The 18,968-nt window shown below is 37.9% G+C and overlaps 1 protein-coding gene across 2 annotated transcripts in view; it reads right to left on the bottom strand.

Moving 5' to 3' along the window:
* ARFGEF1 (ARF guanine nucleotide exchange factor 1) overlaps positions 1–18,968 on the bottom strand; it is a 93,887-nt gene that overhangs the window by 56,166 nt on the left and 18,753 nt on the right. The window contains exons 1-4 of one of the 2 annotated variants that reach the window (XM_075416035.1): positions 9,465–9,484; positions 8,227–8,257; positions 3,828–3,984; positions 2,720–2,866 (exon numbers count right to left, since the gene is read on the bottom strand). Coding sequence is in view for 1 of the 2 variants with exons in the window: in XM_075416034.1 (XP_075272149.1) it covers positions 2,720–2,866; positions 3,828–3,984; positions 8,227–8,257 (335 nt within the window). In the remaining variant the exon portion in view is untranslated. Of the gene's footprint in view, positions 1–2,719; positions 2,867–3,827; positions 3,985–8,226; positions 8,258–9,464; positions 9,485–18,968 lie in introns of those variants that run through there. The other variant, XM_075416034.1, reaches the window with a different exon arrangement.

Below are 18,968 nucleotides of genomic sequence, written 5' to 3'. Positions count from 1 at the left end.
TGACAGCGTGACTAGCTGTAAAAAGACACATATAGGAGTTGACCTCATGAATAGTCTATTGCACATGGAAGACTCAGAAAGCAGTCACTCAAATAACACTGAACTTTTCAAACTGCAGCTATAGAGCACGCGCAAAAATTTTTCTTTGCCAAACATGAACAAACTAAGTTGTAAAAGTCTCTAGATAATAACAAACACTTAACATACAGCAGACCAAGGAAAGAAGACACAGATGATAAACAGCTGATCTCCTGTCCCACCCTTCCTCCTCACCCCTATTCTTTTAGATCTAAAAAAAAAAAATTTTTGTCATACGTTGTAGTTCTTCAGGAACAAAAAGGCCAGACAGAAATGTAAACAGAACTTCAACTAAAACCTCTACAGGTGCCAACAGGAAGTCTGCACCCACACCCACCTACCCCACGAACGCCACAGTAGCCCTAGCAGGGCACGCATGAAGGCAAAATGCTTGAGGGAATCTGTTTCAAATATAATTTGAATAAAAAATTTTCAGTGGCAGCACTAGCCTACTTGCTTTCCTTCTGCCCCAGCAATCCCCACCATTAACAACTGAACAAGAATTTGCATGGCTTCCTATCAAAATTACACCAAATCATACTAAACTACAAGAGGAATGAAGAAAAAGGCCAATTTCCCAGTCTGGTTCATGATGGCATCTGCAGATGAAGAACGAGGGGATTACAGACATGCCAGTATGCAAGCAGAAACACAGGCAGAAAAGGTGAAATGGCCACCAACTGCCAGAACTACTGCCAGACATACCTCTAAGCTTAGATACCTAAAAAGAGACACATTACACTCCTCAGTCTCAGCAAGATTGTCTCCCTGGTAGTCAGCAGAAAGGTATTCTCAGAACATCTAAGTAGCTCCAGTTGTTGGGAACCTGCTTAAGACAACCCCACCACTGGAAAGTCATCTACTAACCAGTAAACAGCACTGCAAGCAAACTCTTACCCAACGCCAGCTCCCACATCTTCGTCTGAGGGCCCTATGTAAGGGCCGTCCATCCAGCACACAGAACCGAGATAACCCTCCAAGGAGGAAGGTGCCCAAGTGACCAAGGTTCTCAGATTTTACCACGGTGTTGGTGATGCAGCTACCCTGCGGGAGCACTGCTCATACTGTGAGTAACAGCCTGGAAGTGCCAGCACAGAAAGTGGGAGACCCAGATCCCTGCCTTCTATCTCCCTGACGGAATTAGAGAACATACTAATCACCAGGACTGCAGAAGACTCTGAAAAGACACAGGATCCATCCTTCAAATCATACTGGCGAAGCAGGGTCCACACTTGGCCCAGAACTGAAGAGTTATAAAGCCTAAGAGAATACACCTGACTTTGCAGTTTTATTATTCCCCAAAGGAAGTAAAAAGTTCTGGTCTTTGCTAGAGTTATTTCCAATTTTGATGCTTTTTATAGTGTCCAGTGTACTGGACAAACACAGAGTCAAAGCCAAAACAGTACACTCCGCTTTCCCAGGCATTCTAACATGGCAATTAGCTAAGTCTAAACAGTGAAAAGATTAAGGCACTAAATGAATTTACACACTTAATGCATTTTACAGTTGTTGAAGAATTTACTTTCTCACCTATTTTCTTGGACAGAAGGAATATCAGCTCACAGACAACCCCGTTCAGGCAGGGAGGACCGGAATAAGAAAGCATTCGGAGATAAGGTATTACAGTGAGAGGGAGATATAATGGTTTCGGCCACTGAAAGTTTAAGTCAGCACAAACTTCCTTTTGCAAGATGAAAAATGTCTTAAATGCTTGGGCAAAACACCACATCAAATCTAGACAACAGCAGCATAAACCAACATTTGTAACAACTATCTGCTGGAGAAGTGGAGTGTCAAGAAAAACGAACATTTGAGCAATGAAAAGGAGCAGAAGAACAAACTACTTTCTTTGCATTAAAACAAGTAAATACAATCTGCAAGAAACGTCAACACCTCAGGATACAAATACACAAGAATACCAGGTAACAAACACTCCATTCCTCATAACTAACTTTAATCGTGTTCTTCACTACTGCTCATCATCACAACCATTCAAAGACTGCTGTTGTAGGAGTATGGGATGGTATTTCCACTAGGTGCCTAACTTCTATTAGTTGGTGTAATAATTTCCTGTAATGAACACCCATAATTAATGGGTAGAAACAGAAAACTGCTAAGGTAGCCCAGAAACACTTTTTTGTACAAGCTCCACATGTAATGTTTGTATAAGCTATGGCAAGGCAGCCTAGACCTCCTTCAAGCAAAAGTCTGTAACACAGCGGCACAAAGCTGCCATGGCAACGCCTGACTGCCAGGTCTGACTGCATTTCATAAAACAATTCCAAAATGGATTTAAAAATCTGTTGTTTAATTAACATCTTCCCCACTGGGAGTGCAGGATTATTTGACAGTAATTCCTCTCAATTAGAGAGCTCCACAAGTCCGCTGTGAATGAAATTTCACCCAGTGGTCTGTGCACAAGACTGCAGGTCACAACCACGAATTCACCCAAAATGCAAGGGGAGAGAGTAGTGAAAGGAGCCTAAGATAGGGAGGTTCCATTTCAAATAAACAGGATCAAGAAAATATTTTAAAATAAACATTACATTTACAAATTAAATACTTTTGCTTTTGAACTCTGAGGCCATGAATGTCTTCCTGCTGTCACCACTATAAATACTGGAAGTATTAATCATATTACCTTTATTATTTGTAGCTGAACCCCTTCGTCTGTTTGAGGGCCTTGAAAACAGCCACATATTGTCTCAATAATTCTATCAATTAACTTTTTGCCTGGAGCTGTACTGTCTGGAGCATTCCCTGTCAAGTGCCCATATGCTATAAGTTTCTGGAGAGAAGAAAAAAACCACACATAAGTAAGAGGTTAAAAAATGTCATCTTTTTGTTATAATAAATAAATTCATTTGATAGCTGTAACTTGCATAGAATAATTAAAACAATACATTTTACTCTGTCTCATAAAACGTCAAGGACTTTTTAAAATGTCCTCCAGATTTGTTCAATTTTCACTCAGTAACTGCAATGCAAAGTTTGTCAGCAAGCTTAACTGATGAACAAAAGCTTTAATGTTAACAATGTTTTAAATCAAACCGGATTCCAAAAACTCGCAAGTCTTCATATGTAGTTAGCACACAAATGTTTTTAATACCAGATAAACCAGCTGCAAATGCTTTCTGTTTAAGCTACTAGCTTGTCTTCTGTTTTCAAGTTTTCCATTATCCATTTTTCTCTTTGGGTCTTCAATACTTTGAAATGCAATTTATTACAAAATTAACAAAATCCTCTTCCAAACACTTCAAGGCATGAGAGTATTTTTAAATCTCCAAGGCCCACCTACTTAAAAATACACAGAGTAGCAAGGCATCATAGTGCGACAGCATGCCAGGCATGCACATGCCTGTGAATGAGAAGCAAATGGCTAAATTTCATGCCATAGAATTCGTTTAGAAAACATTACAGGAGCCTCTGAGTTTTGAGAGACCCGATATCTCAAATTGAAAATATTTTACTGCAATTACAAATAGCATAAAATGAATTTGATAATGCTATACCTGCTGTGTTAGTTCAACACACAGATATACACATGAAAATAGGCAGTTGTACAGTAGCATAATAAAACCAATCCAAACATGTAACTGTGACAATACGTATATACACAAATAAACACATACATGCACTACATCATAAATAAGACATACATTCACTTTTTGTGAAAAATATATTCAATTTCATTGTTTGCCATAAAGTAAAATAATAGAAAAACAATGACAGTTAACGCTCATACAGACCTGTAAACAATCTAGAGACGTACTGACAATCCTGGGGCACTTTGACTGGCATGCCAATTCAAACGGTAGGAAGTATCTGTCCGCTTCAATGAAGCTTGTCTTTGATTTCACAGGTGGAAGAGTGCTTGAACCAGGCTTTGCTTCTCCATGAGGGGGACTAAACAGAATCATTGTATTAGAACACTGTAAGTGATCACACAAATAGTTCTCACCACCACAACGTTATGAATGAAATAAAATACCAAGAAAATTAACATTAGGAAAGAGTAACTTCTATGAAGTTAACACAATGATAATACGGTCATATAAATATTCTTAACAGCTTTTATACTTCATCTGTCTCCTTTATGGATCAGGCAAATTGACCCATTTGCACACTAAGTGGATAATCAGTGGTCCCTGCTGGTTTGAAGGCATAAAGACTTGTCTCCTCTCAAAATCGGAAAAGACTCCCCTTCTTCGGTTGGTGAAGGCAGATGGGGAGAAGGGAAATGTATTTAGTATTATTTCCACATTAAACAATAACTCTGAGAGAAGTCGAGTCTGTTACTACTAGAACAGACAAAAATGCAATTTGGCCAAAAGTTCTAATCACTCTGACAGTTAAGAACTACTCAACTACTGTATTATGAGTCTGGTTCAGTATTTTCGAGAAAGCACATTTATTTTGGAGATTAAATCATATCTGAACTTCAATCCTGGACATACTGGGGGGAAAACACATATAAACAAACAAACAAAACCCCGCTACCAACAACGAAAAAAAACCCCAAACTCTGCTCTATCTGGGCTTCAGATGACACCACAGAATTTAAGACTTCAGTAGTTACCAACGTATCTCACTTGGGCAATGTATCGGAAATGACTAACTGCACAAAATCTGAGAAAATGTTTAGCTGTTGAGGTCTTATTGCTTACAGCACCTTTAGAAAGGGTATGCTCATCAACACCTAGCTAAAAAGAACAATTAAGATTGAGTAATTTTTCACTATTTGTGTGCATCAATGCAGTTTGCCTTTGACTCAAAGCAAGATGTCTGGATTTTTCATTTCACAGGACAGCTCATCACCTTTATATAAAGCATTCCTGACCTTTTGTGTGCACACATACGTATCATTACATAAAACATAAACTACACTGTCTTACACAGACTTGATAAGTGGTACAAAAAAACCCCAGAGTGTAACTTCATATTACGTAGTGAAGGATTAAAAAATTCTTGCAGTAATTCAAATAGATCTTTACAGAACAACTCATTCCAAATCTAGTCCCTATGCAGTTGCTGCGAATTAAATCAGATGCTTCAAAGAATGCAGATGGTAGAAAATACGTATTTTTCATGCTGCTGAAGTAGAAGAATGAACTGCTAAGAGTTTATTTTAAATCCAAAGAATGAATGCAGTCCTACACATCATGGAGGGCGCTTCAAAATAACCACTACGATAAATTATTAATTTCAGTTTTTGAAGGAGCAAGCTGGACTGTCCTTGAGAAGATGGCTGGTATCACATCCAAACAGCCCTCCTTGTTTAGGCTGCTTAAAAAGGGCACCTAAATTCTAAGTCTTAATAGTGAATAATTACTGTTAAGGTTCTGCTTTCTACTAAGTAACTTCTCTTTCAAAGGTTTAAGGATTTATCTCTACATATTTTTTTCCTGAAGAAAAGCAGAGGTTTGTTTTTCTGTTGGATGCGTAACTTTATTGCCCAATATTGTTTTGCTGGAAACAAGAGCTCTTTTGGAGAAAACCCAAATCAGGTAAGTTGCAGGGGAAGTACGTGATTCTCCCACATTCTTAAACCTCTCTGAAATTCCTATGAAAGCTTTTGTCTGAGGAATGGAAGGGTGGTATTTCTTGCTCACATCTTATGACAAGACTGTTCTTTATCCAGTGATTAAGTGTACTGAAACCATTAAAATTACATTAAAAGAGCACTCCAGAAACAAAACCAGAATTTTTCAGAAACAAGGAGCAGGCAATGAATGATGAGATCCTGAAAATGAAGAACCCATGCCACAGCAAGCTACTGCAGAAGCCTGAAGCTTCTCTTAACTGAAAGCTACTAAAAAATGTCCCAAATAATAACTATAGAAGATGATGGTCCATTTGTCTTTGGAAAGATAACTGAATAAGCTCATCACCTTGCTGATGATGGAAGGGCAGGGGACAGCAGGGAGAAGAGAAATCCAAAAGGTCTTTTCTTGTTAATATCAGCAAAGAAATTAATTCAGCTGGGTTTTATTCCATCAGACTGAGACCAGAAACTGTTCCCAGCAAAACTTTCTTGCACCAAGTGATCTACCGAGCATGGGAATTATGAAATACACTGATATTTATGTACTGGCCCTAGAAGCAGGCTAAGGTATGTATCAAATAACAAACTTACTAAATTATTTTGGCAGCATTTGCTGTGTAACTCTTACATAAATCAGGCTGTCCTTTCCTATTCCATTCCCCTCCATCCCACTACCAAACACCAGTTCTGTTTAAAACCAACCAAAAAACAAAACAAAAGAAGCAGTTTTCCATGCAAGATTTCTGGGAAGAGAAAATTATCTATTTTTTCAATGCATTCTAGGTTACCTCTGAAATCAGTTTCCTTGCACAGGGACTGGAAAAACTTAAAGAATTATCATTAGAAGTCCCTTGTTAGGATATTCAGATCTCAATTACAGAAATAAGAAGCTGAAAATTTGATTAACTAAGAGGTTCCTCTATTCTGAGGCCTACAAAAACAGTATTTTCTACTGCATCTAAAAAATTTGCCTCTACAGTAAGAACAGGGCAAATCTATTTACAGTTTCCAAGTCCGGCAATGCCTTCATAGCAGCAAAAGGCTACTGTCAAAATAAAGACAGCAATGAAGAAAAGAAATAAAAATCTATTTAGAAAATGTACATAGGCAGGTAAGACACACACATATCATACCCAAGAAATCACAACTTCAGATACTAATAGGATAGAATTCAAGTACCCGAAGTTCAGAAATGGCTGAACTATACTTGTATAAATCATTATAACCCAGTGCTCTCATTAGTTTTAGCATGGTATTTAACTACAGGATCAGATATTACTTTTCCTTATTCAGTGCCCAGAACAAATATCCCTCATTGAATATTTAACATCAAGCTTTTTTTTCTTATCATGCTTCACAATGTGGACTTCTGGTTTACTTACACTACTCTAAACCTATCATAAACCCACATTATTACTTTCTGTCTAAGACTGCCTTGTGGTGCTTGGTGCAACATTTTCTGAACACTATGCAAATATTAAATTCATTTTTACAATCTTACTATGAGCTGATGGTACTGACATTTGCTAGTAAAAACTGACACACAGTGACTCAGTGACATCCATCCGCTAATTTTTACATGCCCAATTTGATAAGCTGCGAGACTAAATTTTTCAGCATATTTGGTATTAAATTGTCCTTTACAGCTTCTGAAACAAAGTTCCCACTGGCTTCCTTTCCAGCTAGAAGTGCTTACATTTTCCAAACCAAGAATTGTAGATTTCACCTCAAATACCCAGGAGACGAAGCAGAAATCATTAGCAGCCAATTTTGACAGTTGTGGTTTGAATGATTTACGTAAACCAGAAATTCAGTTACAGGGCAGAACGCAGGTCCCCAGACAGCACTCATCTGCTTAAGCCATAAGAACACTTTCATCATCAGTTTCACATACTGATGTGGTTCTTTCAACAAGTGGTATAAACAGTCCTCACCACATAGCCCTGACTCATGGTTAGCAACGCACACTGAATGAGAAGATCCTGTGGAACATGTAATTAAATACTAATAATGGATTCCATAGCTCATCAATACTTAAAAAAAATTAATTGTTGATAGTGGAAGAGTGCTGAAAGTAAATTTTGGCTTCCACCATCACTTGCAGAAGCATTGCCTCCAGAAATCTACACCTATTCCCTAACAAGGTCCTTTCCAGACACTATCTTTTCAAATTACACTAGTTTCCTCCCCAGTCTCCTCCCTTTGCTCACTCACAGTTCAAGTCTTTTATTTATATTCCAAGCTCTTCCCCGTCCTTCGAATCCAGTTCAAAAGCCTTTTAAACACAGGTCCCTCCACCAGTACTTTCTTTCTGTGCCACCCACAAAGACCTCTTCCAGCCCTGATCCCCATTCCTACTCTGCCTGGACATGCAATGTCAGTCTGTTCCCTCTCAGCTATCTTCTGCCCCTACTCCCAGGCCTTGTGCCTTGCACTGTAACCGCCAGTCACAGAAGCAGCACTTTTAGCACGTTTCCAGATACTTGCAAAATATATTGAAAATGCTTTGCAGGGAGAGTCCGCATTCCCAATGCAGCATAAGTACGGTACACATTTTAAGAAGTTAAAAGCACTATCACTCAATACGATGAACTATCACATACCTTTGCTTTTCTGTTTCAGCCTTTATTTCCTCTGTAAAATGAAACAAAGGCATAGTTATGGAAAGGGTATCATAACCACAAATATAAAATCAAATAACTGAAAATGATTGGAAAGCAAAACTATTTAGGCAAACGTTTGAAACCAGGAATAGTTTAAAACAGAAAACACATGTTTATAAGCAGTTTCATAAAAGCTTCTACTCTTCACCTGCACTGGTTGCAAACTGTACCAAAATTACTTTACAAACCTATATTCAAAACTTAATACTTAAATTTGCATCTAGTCATGCCAGCTGAACACCACATTCCTAGAATGTTTCTGCCAAGACATTGGGAAGTTGTTTTCACACTTCATGTACATAGAAATAACGAGGAAAATGCAAATATTAATAAAACTATTACTCTATCCATAAAGAATATACTGCTTGTTAAATGTGGATTACACAGGAAAACAATAAAGAAACGACCATGCTGATTCATACATGAAACTTCGATGACTAACAATTATCTATGGTTTTAAACAGTGTTAGACATCACAGTAACGACTAGAGGGAAGGGGGAAAAAAGTCTGCAGTGCCTCTATTTCATACTGTTTTAAAATATTTTAAAATAGAAGGACTAATAGTTTGATGCTGTTGACATGACACTCTAAGTAATTTTTTACAATACATCTCAAATGTAATTTTACATTACTGAAATTAATTTTAGGAAACATCTTCAATTTAAATAGTACTTTTGTCTGTATTCTCTAGTTATTCAGCACATTTAAATCATAGGAAACTCCATAAAGACTAGGATTTCCAATGCTGTAGAAATGCATTCTTGAAATAAAATACAGGATCAAGTATGAATACATATATATTTTAAGAAATCATCTAGGAAATTATTCTAACGTCAAGTCCTGCTCAAAGATGCAAAATCACAATCAACTAAAACCAATGCTTTACTATGTTTTTTGTGTATAAGCTTTAAACTAGTGGCAAGGATTGATTCTTAAAAACAAACAAACAAAAATTAATATTCTAACTAAGCTCCCATACAGCAAGGACACACTTGGTCTGTGTCCTACCCCTCATTTACCATTTCATAGTGACACTGATTCACTTACATAACACAGGTTTGTAAGTTCGGTATTTTATCGCAAATCACTAGTATCAAATATATTTACTAATAGACTTGCTCAACATCAAGAAAAGCGAACATCAGGAGTCCACATCAACCTAAAAACTAAGTCTTACTTCTGATATGACTGATGCTCCTGTTTACCCCCAGTGAAACCCAGAGGTTAGGTCAGTGGTTCATCCAACAGACAGCGAGTCCAGAAGTGGTTCAAATCTGTGTCACCCAGGACTAAAGAAAACACGAAAATAATTCCATATCCCAGATACTCAATATTCCTCAATAAGTAACAATAACAACCACAGCAGTAAGTCTTATAGTCAGCAATGTTTCAGGAAAGTATGCCTTCCTACCAGGTTATGACGCTTGATTAATTTACTTGCTTGAAGACTAATTCCTGACCAACAGGAAAGAGAAGAAACTCTTCTCCTCCCTTCCAGCATCTTCATACCTTTCATTATTTTACCTCCCACCTTAGCATTCACACCCAGGAACTCTCCTCCCCGAGATGCTCTGAAGCCTGTCCAACAAACAACACTGCCAACCAACCAATGCAACTGCAGAATGGATTCCGAGTTCAAAGTTTCCAACTAAAGCGACAATACCCAGCTATTTTGAAGACAGAATGAAACACAGCAGACTACAGAAACTAAGGGAGGCTTAATGCTCTGCTCAGATAATCTTATTAGTAACAGCAACGAAACATTAACAAATTTTGCCTGTAAAATAACACAAAGTGTTAGTGTCATTAAAAAGGTGGGGGACAGACACCCAACATGAAAGCAGAAATCATGTTTTACTGAACTTGAATTAGTTTGAGTCACTCCTTTAAATCCTGGTTTTTTATATCTTAAATTCTTGTTTAAAATGATTAACGCACAAATTTAGAAACTACTTAGTTACAAAATTTGAACTTAAGTCATGTCAACAAACATTTCTACTGTTTTATATTTAAATTATAATTCAAGATTATAACTGATTTTATGGTACTTAATATGAAGAAAGATGATAGTTCAAGTCAAGATGAAACAGCATCAACTTGTTACAAGACAAATTTCCATTTACAATTTTATCAGATTTTAATAATGGCAAACAAAACACAAAAGTTTATTCAACGGTTTTACTTACGATCACTGAGGTCCAGGAGTCAGCTACTCTATTAACAACACAAAGATCTGTGCATTTACAGTTATTTTATACTTTGACTGGGGGGGGCGAAAAACCCCAAGAAACAAATGTAGAAAGATTTCAGACTATGGCTATAAATAAAACAACAGAATGTGAAGCTCCACTTCATGTCCAATTCTGGTTGCCCTTCTCAGCCTGCACCATGTCACTGGAGCACTAACCCCCTGAGGCTAACTACTCTCCCCTAGGGAAGGTGCAAATTATAGTGGAACTTGTTGCTTGTTCAGAACAGAAACAGTTGTGGCTACCGAGTTAGTGCGAAAATTGCTTAAGGACATGCAAGTGAGTCGGCTCTCAGCTCCTTACCCTCTCCCTCCCTCCATGAAAAACAGTATTTTTCCAAGAAAAGGCAGCACATGTCCTAAGCGCAAATATTCTTCCAGCACTACTTGAAGCAGATGTAACAGTAGGTGACTGTTCAGACACCCTAAGCAACTTTACATGCTCCAAAACAGTGGTTAAACTGTATGCTTAAACAAATATCCTGAGCTGATAGCACTGCATGAACAAAGACAGTTCCTGGCAAACAGACAAGCATAAAATAACATTCAGGAAAAGAAAGACCAGAAACAGCGGTTCTGCTCTGCAGTAACTCGTTTTATTCCTGAACTAAAAGAATGTATCAAACCCAGCTAGCTGTCATCTTCATGCTACATCAGGTCACAGCTGAACTTACTCTCTGCTTTGTAAACTGTAACAATACTTGCAAAGATTACCAAAATAATAAAAAAATCCAATCAGAGCAGCTTAAAGCCCTTATTCCACTGCTGATATTCTAACTCATTATCACTATTCTTCCTTAGAATACTAGAGATTGTCTTCAGAATAGGTCATAACAATTCACATCAGAAAATGGAAATTTCTGTAATTGAAGGAAGTATACTACAATTACAAGGAAAGAGCTTATGCAAGTGTCAATCAATTAAACGTTACTACCATTTGGAGCAGAACCGTATCAGTCTATTAATGTGAAAGTATGGATTTTATAACCTTTGTTAAATTAAAAGAAAGGTTCTTACAGTGGCTGACATCAATTATTTTATAAGATGAGAATATTCCAAATGGCAGATAAGCACATGACATGACACCATTACTATGAATGAGGTAGACAGCAGACTTAAACTCTACCTTGACCCTTGAGAATAGAGAAAACCTAATTTCCTTCACTGTCTGATTGCTCCCTCTGCTCTCCATGCCAAAACACAAGTTAATCACATTACAATTTCATGGTCATGGAACAACAACAGCTAGCAGGAAGCATACAAAAATTCAAGGAGCATTATCAGCAGAAAACCAGATTATGATAAAGGTATCTAACAATTCTCATGCCAGTTAAATAATCCTTTACAGACAGATGAACCAAAACACTGATTGATACATTCTTTTAAATGGAAAAAAGTAATCCCTGCAAAACTGAAGATCAGCTAGAAAAGGGATACGAAGCCAGGCTTCAAAAACATGGGCTGCTTCTTTGTTTTGCTTTCCCCTGTCCAAAACACACACCCCAAACCACAAAGGAGCTGGAAAAACTTATTATCTCAGCAGCATCATTCATTTTGGGAAGGAAGAGCAGGAGAGGGTGTAAGATGCTGGAACAGGGGAAGACGACTATAGAAAAGGACTACAGCTTCCAGAGTCTTCCTCTGTATTATCTGTGATGTAAACACAGAATTACTATGGAAAATAGCTCGGCTTATTCTGTGGCGCTGAAAGGATGATGTGTCCTAAAATGGAACTAACTGGGGTTTGTTTAGTAATCTTAAACAAAGTGCAGCAGAAATAACAAAACAAATCCCCCCTGAACTGTCACTTTCGTACAGCTCCAGAAGAAGACCTCTTTACAGACTTCTAACACAATTAATGGCAATACACGTGGCTGTTGCACACAGAAGATAGAGCTGATCAAAGAGATGCATTACTTTGCAATTCTACAATGGTATGCATCAACTGTTTCACAAAACAGGTAAAGTGAGTCACGTACATCAGTGTCAACATAATTTTCTATTTCATCTACGCTTGTACAGACCATCATAATTTCAAAGAAATCTCTGAAAAGGTCTAAGACCTTTGTTACACAGATGTACTGGTTTTGGCTGGAACCGAGTTAATTTTCTCCATAGTAGCTTGCATGTTGCTGTGTTTTGGATTTGTGCCGAAAACAGTGCTGACAACCCAGGGATGTTTTAGTTTTTGCTGAGCAGCCCTCACACAGCATCAAGGCCTTTTCTGCTCCTCACACTGCCCCGCCAGTGAGCAGGCCGGGGGTGCACAAGAAGCTGGGAGGGGACGCAGCCAGGACAGCTGACCCCAGCTGACAAAAGGGATAGGCCATGCCATATGGCATCATGTCTGGCAGTCAGCTACTGCGCTTTTCACATCACTTGTGTTTCTTGGTTTTGTTTTTCTTTGTTGTTGTCTCCCCCCCTCTTCTTTTTTCCTTATTAACCTGTCTTTATCTCAACCCGAAGTTTTCACACTTTTACCCTTCCAATTCTCTCCCTGATACCAGCCAACAAGCAGCTGCAGGGAGCTGAGCTGCCAGCTGGGGGTAAATCACCACAGTAGGTATCCAGAACTCCATTCTCACCTCTCCAACTTCAATTCACTATTTCAGCATGTCACCTGAACATTTTTCCTCTCCCTCTTCAGACTACTCATAGTCTCTAGTATGGAAAAAACAAATTACTCACTAGTTTTGTTTTTCTCCCTTTAACACCTTACAACCAGCTAATCTCATTTGCGACTATAAAATTAACAACTGTCTCTGTAATAACAACAGGTAACAACTAAGCAGCAAGGTCAAAATGGGCCAAGTAGGTCAAGCAGGTGCTGTTGGCAATACCGTCTTAACTGGTCTACGACGCTGATCAAACTCCTACTTAGAACTAATTGTTTGCCACGCTAATCCGATTCAAAGGATGATTTAAACCTTCACTACACTGAAGGGTATCTCTAATTCTCACTTCGAATTTGACTGGATTATTCCCTTGGCTCCTATGCCAACATCCCCCTACATCTGAAATGGACCCTGTCCTCTAGATTATCTTTAGGTAGTATTTCCTTCTGCTTACCTAAATATACCATAATGTCATGTCAAGTATAAACATTCTATGGTTATACTTTGGCAGAAGTAAAGGGTAACTTTCACATCAAGTAGGTGATAACTCCATGGTTACCTTCAGGAATGGTTCACAGAGCTAAGTTCTACTGTATCAGCTCAACATCAAGTCACACATTAGATTACAGGGAAAACAATTTTTATGGAATTTGCTACTGGGAAAAGGACAAACTATTTACCTTAAAATTGAAAAATACAAGTTCATTACACATGTACAACGCTAGGGAAAAAAACCCCCACACTTAAAAACATTTAATACATATATCACATTCTATTTTTCCATTCTTGCATCAGAATTGTATTTAAAAACAAGAGCTTATTATAATTCCACAAAACAAACAACTGAAGTTGCCTGCCCAGAGAACCCTATGCATAAGTCTCAATTCTACAAGGATGTCTGCATCTGAATATACAGTGTAAACATCAGAATTAAAGTTTATTCACCTAACTGAAAGAAATTCTACTGGAACAGAAAACACCCTACCTTTTCACTGGAAAAAAAATAATTACCTCATAAAAATTATACGCAAAATATATATGCCTGTTCCTTTGCTCCCTTGGGGGAGTGGCAGAAGCGGCTACTCTTCCACTTAGTATTAAAAAAAATAATTGGATTTTCCAACTCTTCTTAATGCCAAAAATGTATGCAGATGCCTAAAAATCACAACCATGTTACAACTTAAAAAAAAAGGTATTAAATACATAATTAATTCCAGATGGTAAGCAGGAGCCCTTTAAAGAACTGTAATGATCTTGGGTAATCGGAAGGTAGAACCAGTCAAAGCAGCACAGGATGCATTACTCCAAGGAAACAAGTCAATGTTTGGAACTCACATTACTCATACCGCAGAAGACTACTGTGAGAAGGAAGTAATTTGCATTCAATTCTTCCGAGTCAAAGCAGGTGGATGAGATCCAAGGAACATGCATTGAAGAGGAATTTAAATTAAATCGGTATCTCTCTTTTTTTAAAAAGTGAAATCCTGTTAGAATATTAAAGATTTTGCTTGAAATGACTTGGCTTGCTTCCTTTCTAAATAAATATCCAAAACCTGTTTCTTTTCTTGATATCTGCTATCCATTAGCTTCAAGCAGCGTAAAAAAATCTCTTGCCTTTTCAGCTAAACTAAGGAACTATTAACACCCAAAAGTCAGTAACAGACTTCAGAAAAAAGCTAAAATAATTAGGTCTGAGGAGTCCAAACAACAGAACTGCAGAAACATGCAGTCATTTTCAACTCAAGGTTCCTTGCATTCAGGCAACAATAATCCAGAGATGAACTCCGTGGGCAACTTCTGCCAAGTCAGTATGTCTAAGAAAAAAACAGTGAGTTTATGTAAAAGTACAGCTGTAAATTTGGTACTTGCTCTTACCTAAACATTGTTCCTAACTAAAAGACAAACAGTGTCAAGTGTCAAGCACACACACTGCACAGAAGCTTTTCCTCCAGGCTTCCAGCTCACCACTCTTCTTGCTCTTCTCTGACAGGAGCCTCTGCCTCACTCACTACTTCCAAACTGTGCACTACTCCCATTTCAGTATCTTTTCTTGTGCTGAAGACGTATGGAGAAGAGTAACTAGCAAACTTAGATTATGGCATTTTCCTCTCCCATTTCTTTTTTAACTTAGCAGTGTAATTAATTCAGTAACTTTTAATACATCTCTCTTCAACATTAATACATATCAGAATATGTAAACAGCAAACAGAGAAAAAATGAAAACTTTATAAAAAGCCTCACTGGGATCTCAAATTACCATAGAATAATTAAATAGTTTTGTTCAATACTGTTATTCCCCTAGATTACCAAAGCTGGTAAATAGGAAGGTAGTATTGAAACAAGCAGTATTTTAGGTAGCCTGCAGAAAAAAAAACATTCACTGTAAAAGCTGAGATTATTCCTTACATGGAATTCCCAAGATGCATCTCCTAGCACTGTCTTCCTGCAAACCCTATGAACAGCTTTCTCCATCATACCTTCTAGAATGCAGAGAGATCTATCTATCCTCACTTCCCTCAAATCCTCCTGAACACAGTGACTGTAAGATGGACAAAAAAATCTTATTTGTGGGAGTCCAAGAATAGGCTGGTAGCAGCACTGGGCCTTTACAGGTGCAGTTTTTGTTCTTCGTTTTAATCCCGGAAACTAACCTACAGAGAAACAGGATTGGCAGAAATACAGATGCAAGTACATATAGCACCGAGGTGTGAATTTCACCTATGTACATTCTTCCCATCGTAGAACGAGTGAATACTTCCCCTCAAAATCCTGAGCCCAGACTTTAGCATAGACTCAGTCACAGTTTGTTTACACATCTGTTCTCGTGACTGCTGTTACTTGCTGGGGTCGTTTAACCTTTCATTCTACCTAGTTTCCTCAATCTGCAAGATTATAGCTGACACGGCTATGGCACGTGGACGAAAAAGAGCAAAGCTCCATGCAGATTTAAGAGAGTCACTGCTGTGATCTTCATGTAGTGCTTACATAATAGCAAATAATTCTTGTATAGACAAGCAAAACAGCCTTAAGAGTATATCTGAACACTTCCACTTGCTTTCCATTCCACTGTGTTACGCTGCTGCAACTTCATGTTTACAGGTATTGAAGGAATAACTAAGGAAACACAGACTAATAACATTATTTAAGAAGAGGCATTACAAAAAAAACAGCAGTTGTATTTCGAGTCTGACAACTCTTGATAAAACTCTGTGTAGATCCTCCTTGTTGTGCTCTACAAAACCCTGAAACTCTCTAATCAACTGAAATACTAAGCTGTATCTCATTAGCTTAGAAAAACATGGAGTACTAATTTTTGAAACGTGTAGAGAAATATGTATGTGTACGTGCACACAAAGGAAAAAACCAAAAGCAACGAATGTAAACTGTGTACAGGTGAAGTGCTTCAACATCAGATGACACTAATCCTCTAAAGAGAGTGCTAATATAAGAAAGGAACATTGTATGTTGCTACTCCCCATGCCATATTTTCTGGCATGTTAAAGGTTTGCAGCAAATCCTTTTGAAGTATTTCTTCTCTACTTTTATATCTGCAATTCAAAAGACAGTAACCATATGCCTGACGATCCTTATTGCACTTTTTATCTGTGAAGCAATCTTCTCACTTATTCTTAATTTTCTTTTTAGACAGTCATTCATAGAGAGATACAGCTTCTCCCCAGCTCTGCTCACAATATAACGTTATTTGGGAATATGCAACTAATGTACATTCAGCAACTTGAACGCACAACCCTGCTTCCACTCAGTCAACCTTGCTACCTGCTCCTTCAGCTCCTTAGGTATGACATTTTTCAAACAAAGAATCACTGGCAAATCTACTCAAAAGAAGAAACTACTCCAGTGGCCTCATTCTGCTTAAAATGAATTCAGAATCATTCAATTCAATGGGGTTTTACGACTAGTTCTTCTGTAATAATCTTTTTACTTGCTAAATCAAGTCGAGACTACTGTCAAGTTGCCTCACTGACTACAAGAGGAGGGGTGACACACATATAGATCACGCACTGCCAAGGATAACTGAATTGTAGTCATTATTAATAACATTCATATTCTAACGTGCCTGAAAATCTCATTTTCTGCAGCAGTAAATCCCTCTGCTTCCCCTCAATATTATACGGGTCTCCATCCTTTATTAATATAATCTACAGCAAACTCCCAGCAATATCCAAACTTGTGTCCTCACTCCTTACAGAAATTTTTTGTACTTGGATCAAAATCAAAGAATGGAAATAGACTTTTTATTTACATCTTTAAACACAAATACAAGAAGAGGACAGTCATGTACATCTATTTTAATCAAGCAGGGAATACCTTTCAAATACCTTGTTCCAGCCTTTTTTGATACCTCCTCCCACTACCCTCATATATTGGGTTCATACTCGGAACTCGTGGCCCAAGTTGCTCAAAAGGTGCATTAACATACAAGCAATTTGGTTGCTTACCAAACACACGGTCACCTAACCTGACTATAGAAAAGATCTTGCCTAGAGGTACAATTTCCCAATATGCTTTAAACCAATCCAGCTGAGGGCGACCACCAAAAAATGTGGTTCCTCCTATTCCACATCTCTTCATGCTTATTTGCACACTCCTTACACAATCACTGTCAAGGCACAAAGTTTAAATAGCTCAATAATAGCTTTAGTTTTTGTTGGGCGAGTGAGCTATTTGAACTCACTGTAGAGCTGCATGATCACGAGTTGCCACACCTCATGTGTATCACATTTTGGAAAGGAAGAGCTGGAACAAAACTGCCCATTGCAGTGGATGCCCACAGGCGCACTGGAATAAATATACTGCAAAACCATATGAAGTTTACCCACTACATTTCAGCAGCATTAGTATTTTTTTTAATTAAGTTTTGCAAGGACAATGATGTTTCTTCATCAGCAAAGGGGGGGAAGCCTGCAGCTGTATATTCCTCTTCATATTGACAATGTGTACAGAGTTTTCTGACCCTTCTTTCTCATGTCCTATGTTAAAAATACTGAGTTGTGTAAATCCTGACTTTAGAGGCTACAACTCTAGCATACAAACACAGCAACAGCTATCCAAATAGCGGCAGGTAGCAAACATTTTGGAAACAGCATAAACTAACTTCACTCCAGTATTTTTGTTGGGTCTTTTTTCGTACTTTTTGCTGCTTAGAGAAAGTCAGCAGTGCATATATCTTATGTGGACAGATGAGTCAGCTACTACTCAGAACAAAGAAACACTACTCACCAAGAAAAACTTAGAATGTCGTTCAATGTGTTAAATGGCACAAATCTTTTTGATACTTAACACCCCTTTCCTCCTGACTGTGTCATCTACATTATGCCAGTACAACTGTATGCGCACACCTGCTATAAAATCGCAGAGGGACCCCACCAGTTGAAAAGTAAGACTGGATTAAGAAAGTAAATGTTGAAGTTTAAATTTTTTTTTTTTTTTAAGTATGTATCAGTTCCTTCATCTGGTTTTACCATGTGGCTAAAGGTAGGATGGAGAAGAAAACAAATGCTTTAGCTAGGATTACTGCTACTGCTGGGAAAATATAGGGTGTTAATTATAACAGACCAGAATCACACAAAGAACAGAAAATTAAATTCAACATGGAAACATGAAAATGTATGTTGAGAGTGGTCATTTATTTCTTTACTAAAGAATATGGGAGGACAAAACACTGCAGGGAAACAATCAAATTAAGACAGACCCCCTAGAAGAGTCTGATCAAAGGATATACTACAATTATTCAGATCAGAATAACTGTAATTTACAGAAAAAGCAATTTTACCGAGTGCGATGGTTACAGTATACA

The sequence above is a fragment of the Opisthocomus hoazin genome, chromosome 3 (genome assembly GCF_030867145.1).
Source record: "Opisthocomus hoazin isolate bOpiHoa1 chromosome 3, bOpiHoa1.hap1, whole genome shotgun sequence".
In the NCBI taxonomy this organism is placed as follows: domain Eukaryota; kingdom Metazoa; phylum Chordata; class Aves; order Opisthocomiformes; family Opisthocomidae; genus Opisthocomus; species Opisthocomus hoazin.
Note: the sequence above shows the minus strand (reverse complement) of the source record. Positions and strands in the feature narration are given on the sequence as shown.